This window comes from Amphibalanus amphitrite, unplaced genomic scaffold (genome assembly GCF_019059575.1).
Source record: "Amphibalanus amphitrite isolate SeventyFive unplaced genomic scaffold, NRLGWU_Aamphi_draft 001727F_arrow, whole genome shotgun sequence".
Taxonomy (NCBI): Eukaryota; Metazoa; Arthropoda; class Thecostraca; order Balanomorpha; family Balanidae; genus Amphibalanus; species Amphibalanus amphitrite.
This window is the reverse complement of record NW_024883220.1, coordinates 1-9,789: the sequence shown is the minus strand read 5'-3', so window position 1 is coordinate 9,789 and position 9,789 is coordinate 1. Positions and strand designations below refer to the sequence as shown.

Below are 9,789 nucleotides of genomic sequence, written 5' to 3'. Positions count from 1 at the left end.
TGACGCCGCGGGAAGAGCGGTGATGGAGGTGACTCCGCCGTTCGACGCCAGGACTATTCCGGAGTTCGACGGAACTGGAAACGTAGTGGAGTGGCTGGAGCAGGCTGCTCTCCTGTGCGAGCTGCGATCAGTGTCCTTGATGGCTGTGTTGCCGACTCGCCTGCGCGGCGGTGCTTTCGCGGTGTGGTCCCGAATGCCCGCAGCGACTCGTCATCAGCTGCCCAGCGTGAAGGCTAAGCTGCTGAGGGCCTTCGCCATGGACCCGTTCACAGCGCAGGCGGAAATGGCACGGCGTCGCCTTCATCCCGGAGAGACGGCGGATGTGTACTTAGCGGCGCTGCAGCAGCTCGCTGAGTTGATGGGAGGTCTGCCGGAGAGAGCTATCGCCATCACCTTCGTCAATGGGCTGCCGGAGGCTGCGCAAGCTGCGGTTCGGGACGGGCTCGGAGACGAGTTCACTCTCGAGTACGTCCTGGACCGAGCGAGAGCCGTACTGTCCAGGACAGCAGTCACGGCAGCGCCACCGGCGGCGGCAGCGGCGGCGGCGGCGGCGGCGGCGGCGGGGGCGGCGGCGGCGGCGGCGAGTGGGCCATCACGTGACATTTCAAGGTCAAGTCGCCGGCCGGCTCCGATCAGATGCTGGATATGTGGTCGCCCAGGTCATATCGCCCGGATGTGCCCAAACGGCTGCGGCGGGGGAGCTGCATCAGCGCCAGCACCTCCTCCGCCGTCCACCGAGCCGGCAGCAGAGCGCCGGTAATCCAGATGCTGCTCGACGGGCGACCGTGTCACGCGCTGGTGGACACGGGCTGCGAGGAGACCGTGGTGTTCGCGGGTTGTGTCGATAAATGGGATCGATGTGAGACAAACTTGACCGCGGTGAATGGGAGTGTCGTGCGATGCTGCGGGAGTGCAGAGGTGCTGCTGGAGGCACAAGGCCGGCGGGCGGCGGTCCGTGCTGTGGTAGTGGCGGAAAGGTTGTTGGGTGTTGACGTGCTGTTGGGCATGACCGGGTTAGAGGCGCTGGGTGGTGTGTTTGTTAGTGGTGGAGAGGTGCGTTTTGGTGGTAAAGTGGTGACGGGGGAGCGTTCGGGGTGCGCCGGTGTAAAGGCAGAATCGAGCGGTATGTCGGCAGCGGTGTCTCAGGGGCGTGGTCCAGTGGACAGTCAGATCGAGACGGCTGATTTTGTGGCTAAGTTCGGCGACGGAAAGTGGACAGTTTGGTGGAAGTGGGCCGACGGAAAGGAGCCAAAACAACTCAAGAATACTGTGCCGCAATATCGCGTGCCGGCAGAGTCGCAGGAGCGGTTCGACGCAGAGTTACGGCTGTGGATCGAGGAAGGGTGGCTGCAACCGTACAATGAGCAGGAACACGGGCCGGTGCGTGGCCTAATTCCGCTCATGGCGGTCACCCAGGAAGCCAAGGACAAGGTCAGGCCGGTGCTCGACTACCGTGAACTGAATGAGCACCTGGTGGCTCATACGGCTGAAGCTGATGTGTGCCGCGACCAGCTCCGCAAGTGGCGGCAACACGGCGACGATGTGGCCGTCATCGACCTGAAGAAGGCGTTTCTGCAGCTGCACGTGGCCCAGGAGCTGTGGCCGTTTCAGACGGTAATCGTGGACGGCCAGCGACATTGTCTGACAAGGGTCGGATTTGGTCTCAGCGTTGCAAGCGGCATCATGCGAGCGGTAGTGCGGGAAGTTTTGGATCAAAGTCCAGAGATCGCAAAAGCAGTGCTCCCGTACGCTGACGACCTGCTCGTCAACGAGACGCTCATCTCGGCTGAGCGGGTGGCCGAACATTTTTCCGCATACGGGCTCTCGTGTAAGCCACCGGAACGGGTAGCGGATGAGGCCGGAGCCCGGATGCTGGGGCTCCGAGTGAGACGGCAGTCTGGCGGTGACGGCACACTGAGATGGTCTCGGGACGGCGTGACACCAGCTGAGCCACCCGGGGTGCTGACCAGGCGGTCAATCTTCGCCTGGGCGGGTCAGCTAACCTCACACGTGCCCGTCGCCGGGTGGCTGCGGCCGGCCGCTGCCTGGCTGAAAAGGGCGGCGAACAAGGTCACCAAAGATTGGGACTCACCGATCACCGACGATGACCTGCGCAAACAAGTCAGTGATGTGGCCCGGCGGCTGGCAGAGTGTGACCCGGCACGAGGACAGTGGTGCGTCTCAGGAGACTCGGTGACGGTGTGGACTGATGCCAGCTCCATCGCCCGCGGCGTAGTGCTAAGTGACCCCACCACGGGTGAGGTTATCGAAGACGCCGCGTGGCTCCGATCTGACAGTGACTCAGACATGCACATAAACCTATCGGAGCTGGATGCCGCGCTGAACGGTATGAATATGGCGGTGGCGTGGGGATTCAAGCGTGTGATCCTCCGCACAGACTCTGTCACTGTTCAGCGCTGGCTGACCGACGCTCTGACAGGCCGTGCGCGACTGAGAACGAAGGCACAGTCGGAAATGCTGGTTCGGCGGCGGGTGGCCGTTTTCAAGCAGCTCTCCAGCGAGTACGACCTCGTCGTGACAGTGGAGCTCGTGCCGTCGGCTGCCAACCGTGCAGACGAGCTCACGAGAGTACCAAAAGAGTGGATCAGAACCGGAAGCGAGCAGGCGACAGGTGTGGTGGCGGCCGTTAGGACAGCTCGACCGGAGGACATAACGGCGGTGCATGAAAGTGTGGGACACCAGGGAGTGCGGCGGACGTGGTGGTATGCGCGCCGAGAGCTGGGAAAGAGCGTGACGAAGTCGGCCGTTCGTCAGATCGTTAGATCGTGCCAGGTGTGTGCGTCGATCGACCCAGCCCCGTCGCGCTGGAAGCATGGTGCCTTGGCGGTCGAGCGCAACTGGGAGCGGCTGGCAATGGACGTAACCCATTTCCGCGGAAAACACTATCTCACCGTGATTGACTGTGGGCCGTCGCGATACGCCATGTGGCGTGAGATCCGCCGCTCTGACGGGAGCGAGATCGTCAGACAACTCGAGGCTCTGTTTTTGGAGCGAGGAGCACCGGCCGAGCTTCTAATGGATAATGCGACCGAATTCAAGGGTCGCGAGCTGAAGGCGTTCGCGGTGCGGTGGGACGTCGAGCTGAGGTATCGCGCGGCCTATGAACCTGGTGGGAATGGCATCATCGAGCGCCACCACCGCACCATCAAAGTGATGGCCGCCCGTCAGGGATGCACCGTACCAGAAGCCGTGCACCGATATAATGTCACGCCCAAGGACGGGCGTGATATTACCACGGCCCCGATACATGGTGCCTACCGTCAGGCTGGCAGAGACTTGTGCGTGCAGTCACAGGGAAACACAGCTGCTCCTCCTCAGACGGCCGGCCAGCCTGGTGTGTATCAGCCCGGTGATGCGGTGTGGGTCCGAAAACGGGGCGATCGGTGCACCGCCGTGTCAAAGGAGGGCACTGTCACCAAAGTCGTATCCGCTCAGACGATTGAAGTGGATGGAGTCCCATGGCACGTGCGGAACATTCGTCATCGTCTTGCCAACAACGGTGACGACGCAATGGCTGCTTCGACGGATGATGAGCAGGAAGAGGAGATCGCCTGTCCGGTTCCGACCGCCCATGTGCCTGGACAGCTGGCCATTGAGGCGCCGGCGGCGGTGGAGCCGTCAGAGCTGACCCCAGCTATCGCGCCGACCGAGCAGACCGAGCCGGTCCCTCGAGCAGCAGCTGAGGCGGATGGCGGTGCCGGAACAGAGGAGCGGATCCATACAGTGAAAGTTGTAAAAACAGAAACTGAGGGATTGTCAAACGACCGTGTGAACGAAGGTAGAGCGCCAGCGGAAAGTGTAGATAATATCGATAGTTATAGTGACGTGCTAAGAAGGGGTTTGCGCTGCAGGCGTGCGCCGCAACTCTTCGGCGCTCCCATCCCCCATTAGTTAAACTGTAGTTAGATGTGTTCTTTAGGAACAGGGGGGAATGTGTCTCTCTGTTTGTTCACATAGTTTGTATTCTAGCCTTGTCGCGTAGGGTCGGCGTCGGGTCATAAGTGGTCATAAATGGAAGTCTATGGCCACACATGTGCGCGGCAGCAGGGACACGCCGGCCCGTATATCGGGCGGCCCGGCTGGACATTGGGAGACGGGCGGGCAGTGGAGAGCAGGGCGGGAGAGAGAGAGGACGGGTCGGTGTGCGCGTTGAGATGTCTGAAGGGTGAAGAAATACAGTCTACGATAGACGCAAAGTTTGAATGCCACAACAACTTTTCGGCGCACGTTGTTTGCGCTCTCTAAAAAAAAAACCTTAGGGGCTGCATAGATCCCCTGGCCGGATGAGGGTCAAGGAGAGCATCTCAGTACATGGTTATGCCGTAGATAAATATTGTTGATTTAAAGTGTTTCTTTCTCCCTCGGCTGACGGCTGAGCCTCGGGCAATTAAGCATGTCTCGGTCTTCACCCTCGGGCTACCATGACGTCACATCGGGCAATATTTTTATTGTTGCCAGCTTCCCCATACAGCATTCATATATAGGTTCTCAAGTGTTAGTAAATGTACAGCCCACCGCTAAAGTAATGTAGGGTTTTACCAATCTCAACGGTTGGCTTTGACTGGCGATTGTTTAATGCGGAGTGATCGAAAAGAAGATGTCGATAGCTAAAGTTGCAGCTGCAAGGGTGGCGATACATATAAGCTACATTCAAAGTTTCATTGTAGTCTGGCTAATCGTTCCTAAGCTTCAGAAGCAGAACATACCCATGACTGAAACCCCACATTACTTCTGCTGTGGACTGTACCTACGAATAACGGTTTAATTGAGCTGCTCGCTGCAATTGACATGTAGTGGTGGTCTTTGTTTGTGGTTTGCTGATACATACCTAGGCAGCATTGTATTCGAAACACCTGAACCAAGTAATCAATTTTTTTTTTAAGATAGAGGTTCTGTCCCTTATATCCCGCATACAATTTGGTTGATGCCCTAGAAGTCGGTGAGCCATATGAAACCGTGATAAATGTCTTATTAATCTTAGCTCAACTAAAACAGTTAGTGAATTTGTCCAGCAACGTTGCTAAGAAAGGATCAGTTACTAGCTTACGTTATAACGAAAAGTTGGCTTGCCTAATTTAATGAATAAGACACTAAATATTAAATATTCAGTGCTAAGGGACCCCCGATCTGTGCATTTATACGCTTCGACAGCACTCCGCTTCAAAATTGAATAATTGATTACAAAGTTGTCAGTTTTAGTTCATTTTAATGGTTGTTATTATCCAGAATAGTGGGTAGCCAGCTTTTCTCACTTCACAGATAAACAATGCACACACAAAGCTGCCCTTCACAGGACCGGTCGCCCTGCTGACCGTGTCGGCGGCCTCTGATGTGGTTACCGGGCAGGTACGGGTCCTTATACCTCGGTATGCAGCGAGGGAGGGGAGGGGAGGGACGGTGCACCGCTGAAAGGGTAACATGCTGCGGGGGTGGGGCGAATCGCCGTACCTCTACCTGAGGCGGCGCGCTCAAGTGCAGCCATTGTTCCTGGAGCCGTCACGTGCACCCTCAGAATGGGCGCCGGCTCTTTCATTGCCACCGCCGCTCCACAAAAGACAAACAAACCAATAAACAAGCCACCAGACACCTGACAAAAACGACCGACCGGCTCTGCATGCTAGCGCCATGAGCGTGCAGCGGCCGGTGCTGGAACTAACGACCCAGCCTGAGGTTTGGGTGGACAATGGTTGAAGGAAACGGGCCAGACCAGACTCTCGTTCAGTTTCCTGGTGAAAGTAAAACGAGAATGCGACACTTCTCGAATGCAAGGTCACTGTGTTATCGAACTGTACTACAATGGTTTTAGGGGCTGCTTCATTATGAACATATGAGCATTGAGCGTATTATCCCGCGCCCTGGTGGTGGTGGTGGTGGTGGGGGGGGGGGGGGGGGGGGGGGGGGGTAGAAGGCTACATATTCCCCCTCCAGACATTTCGATTTATCTCCAGAACCGCTGCGCCGATCGTCACCAAACTTTCAGTACCCTCCCGAGCATCAATTTTACACATCATAACCAAAACATTTTTCAAAGGCCATGATAGGTTAGCCGCAACGTCATGTTCTGCCGTTTGCGACCCAAAAAGAAGGCTTCGCGGGAAGAGCTTTCAGGCTTATAGCTTTGAAGATACAGAAAAATGTTTAAGATATAAAGGGTGTAGAATTATCAGGCCTACTAAACTGGTATCTCAAAAGTTCAAAACTTGTTGATTTTGACCAAAAAAAAAACATACCTATTTTTGTCAATATTTTTGTAAAATTGGATTTTTGCCAAAACTCAAATATTTCTGGATTCTCGAAAAAAAGGGAATATATGTGACTACTCCTACCAATTTCTGTTCACATACCAAATTTTAGACCGATAGCTCTTTTTTTGTCAAGTATAGCGAGAAAACTGTTCAAAATTGATGACGTCAAATTTTCAAACTCAATTTTAAGCAATTCTAGACCACGTAGCGCAAAACAAAGGCCACCATTAGGCTCACCGTGACAAGCTGCATCGAATCGATACTCATTTTATGCAAAAATATCAACTTTGAAATTTGACCTTTTTTGACCTGACATTGACCTGACCTCCACCAGGAAGTGACCTCAACCGTTCCTGGTGGTCTTATAACCAACACCATTGAGTTGCAAATGAAAAATTGGCCATATAACATGCATCGCACAGCCCTAGTAAAATTGCGTTCATGTACTGACCCTGGGTGACCTGACCTGTGACCTGACCTGGTATTATCAGTGAACTCTAATAGCAACATATGTACTAGGCAACTGACGCCTCATCGCTGATTTTCGATAAAATGTGTTTTACTCGATGTTATAGCGCATTCCCTAGAAGACCCGTGAACGGCAAAACATTTTATCTTTGACCTGATCTGTGACGTAATCAGTGACCCCCAGGTCAATGAAATTAGACTTCCCATGACAAATTTGACACGGCTTTCGAACACCGTTTCAATTTTGCGGATCCGACCAGTAGTTTCGGAGATACGAGAGGGGGGCAAAAATTACCCACCCCCCACCACCGCCACCAACAGGTCGCGTTATAAACAAACCCCACCAGGGGGTTATGCTTGACCTCTCGGAAATATGCGATTTTGAAGATATAAGTTTTAACACATCTTAAAACAAGCTTAAGAGGTAGTTTTAAAATCATATTGCCGCCACATTCATAACATAGGTACAGGATAAAACACCACAAGTCTCGACGCAAGGCTCGGTCCACCTGTGACCTGGGTATAATATGTTACAAACTTGCTAATCCTATAATGGCATGTGCACGTAGGCATATACATCTAGGACTTAGGTACTTATTTGCAATCACTTCTTTCAAATCAGCAGGTAAGATATGCCATTTAAGCTGATATGTATGCCCCGATTCCTCTTAAAATCAGCTCAAAGCTCAGAAAAGCAATGAATGACTTGCTTTGCGATACCGAATTCGACTAATTTAGGTGTCCATTAGAAGACAAGATGCTACAAGCTCTCACTATTGACATTTAGGGGCGTAGGCAAAGGGATGGCCAAAGGGAGCATGGCCTCCATCCGAGCAAAACTCTGCGCACAATGAAAAAGGCTCTTTTTAACATATCAGTTCCAACCTAACAATGCGACTTTTTTGTTGTTACTCGTTTTTATAAACAATTATGCAAAAGAAAACAAACATTTGCAGAAATATCAGCTTATTGGCTGCAGCACTGCTTTGCGCTAAGCAAATGAAATGATAGGCGCATATTGTAAAGATGTAAACGGTATTCAGCGTCGTTGATGCCAGGTGAGACCGAGAGAGAGAGAGAGAGAGAGAGAGAGAGAGAGAGAGAGAGAGAGAGAGAGAGAGAGAGAGAGAGAGAGAGAGAGAGAGAAAGATAGAGAGAGAGAGAAATAGAGATAGAGATAGAGATAGAGATAGAGATAGAGATAGAGATAGAGAGAGAGAGAGAGGGGAGAGGGAGAAAGAGAAAGAGAAAGAGAAGGAGAAAGAGAAGGAGAAAGAGAAGGAGAGAGAGAGAGGGGAGAGGGAGAGGGAGAAAGAGAAGGAGAAAGAGAAGGAAGAAGAGAAGGAGAAATAGAGTCAGAGAGAGAGAGAGAGAGAGAGAGAGAGAGAGAGAGAGAGAGAGAGAGAGAGAGAGAGAGAGAGAGAGAGAGAGAGAGAGAGAGAGAGAGAGAGAGAGAGAGAGAGAGAGAGAGAGAGAGAGAGAGAGAGAGAGAGAGAGAGAGAGAGAGAGAGAGAGAGAGAGAGAGAGAGAGAGAGAGAGAGAGAGAGAGAGAGAGAGAGAGAGAGAGAGAGAGAGAGAGAGAGAGAGAGAGAGAGAGAGAGAGAGAGAGAGAGGAGAGAGAGAGAGAGAGAGAGAGAGAGAGAGAGAGAGAGAGAGAGAGAGAGAGAGAGAGAGAGAGAGAGAGAGAGAGAGAGAGAGAGAGAGAGAGAGAGAGAGAGAGAGAGAGAGAGAGAGAGAGAGAGAGAGAGAGAGAGAGAGAGAGAGAGAGAGAGAGAGAGAGAGAGAGAGAGAGAGAGAGAGGAGAGAGAGAGAGAGAGAGAGAGAGAGAGAGAGAGAGAGAGAGAGAGAGAGAGAGAGAGAGAGAGAGAGAGAGAGAGAGAGAGAGAGAGAGAGAGAGAGGAGAGAGAGAGAGAGAGAGAGAGAGAGAGAGAGAGAGAGAGAGAGAGAGAGAGAGAGAGAGAGAGAGAGAGAGAGAGAGAGAGAGAGAGCAGACCGGGCGCACCCTCCTGTGCGGTCGCAGCGCTGTGACCTTTTGTTCGAGCGTTTGGCTTGGCACGCAGCTGCCACAACATGAGCACTGTCATTGGAGTCAGCGATCAGCTGGCGTGCAGTGCCTGAGCTGTGATTGGGCGACATTATTTGCCCGAGTGACGAGCCAAGACAGCTGGTGACGGTGTTTGGCGCTATCCAGAAACCTCCAAGCGTCGAACAAATGGTTACGCCGACAAAACATCGACTGGATGCAGAAATATACTGCCCATCGCTGCTTCGAGAAAAAGAACACGTGGTATTTAAAACGATTATATAAAAAGAGCTAACAGTTCAGACATTGTTGACAGGCTTATTGCCATCGATGTAATTAACAAGCGACAAAACATGGGTTAACAATTCACCACTGCATAGGAACCAAGTAGGTTAGGATCGTCGGCACATCGATAAATAGGCATCCAGGGGGAAAGGTCGGCAGCAAACGCTGTTGGGGAATTAATGCAGATTTGCAGGCAATGTAAATCTATTCTTGGGAACAATCGATTTATCTGGGAGTGGGAACCGCAAACAACATCAAAAGTTTCAGAAAAGTTGACGGCATATCAACAAGTAAGACTGGATCGCTCAATACGAGAGACTGGCAAGCAAAACAACCTGACTCAGAACGATAGAACTGAGTCCACTTCTTAGTCTTCAAATTTAGTTCGACTGTTCATTGTCAATTCCTCCCCCGCAAGTAGCTCCTGCCGCCACGCACCATCCCTCTCATTACCATAGGTAGCGGCCGCTCCTCTCCTCTCCCCAACCACTGGCGGTCCAGGGGGGGGGGGCCACGGGGGCCATGCCCCCCCCCAAAGGCCTAAAGTGGCCTGTTTGGCCCCCCCCCCCAAAACGCCAGAAAAATTGCTAAGAAAATATACCTTGATGGAGGTTTTTAGCCACTTTGAAGTAAAGCTTTCCACAGCATAATAGGAAGCAATATAGTCAGTGAGGGTCAGTCAAAAGTTGCGCGAGCGGAGTCGACCTTAAAAAAAAAGACTGTTGTTGGCACGTGTTTATGGCGCGG

At 52.7% G+C, this 9,789-nt stretch overlaps 1 protein-coding gene across 1 annotated transcript; it reads left to right on the top strand.

Moving 5' to 3' along the window:
* Positions 1-1,125: 1,125 nt before the first annotated feature.
* On the top strand, positions 1,126-3,184 carry LOC122374852 (the record flags this gene model as incomplete). The annotated part of the gene is made up of 1 exon (XM_043353864.1): positions 1,126-3,184. A coding segment is annotated over exon 1 (2,059 nt), but the record flags the coding sequence as incomplete, so codon positions are not given.
* Positions 3,185-9,789: the final 6,605 nt, after the last annotated feature.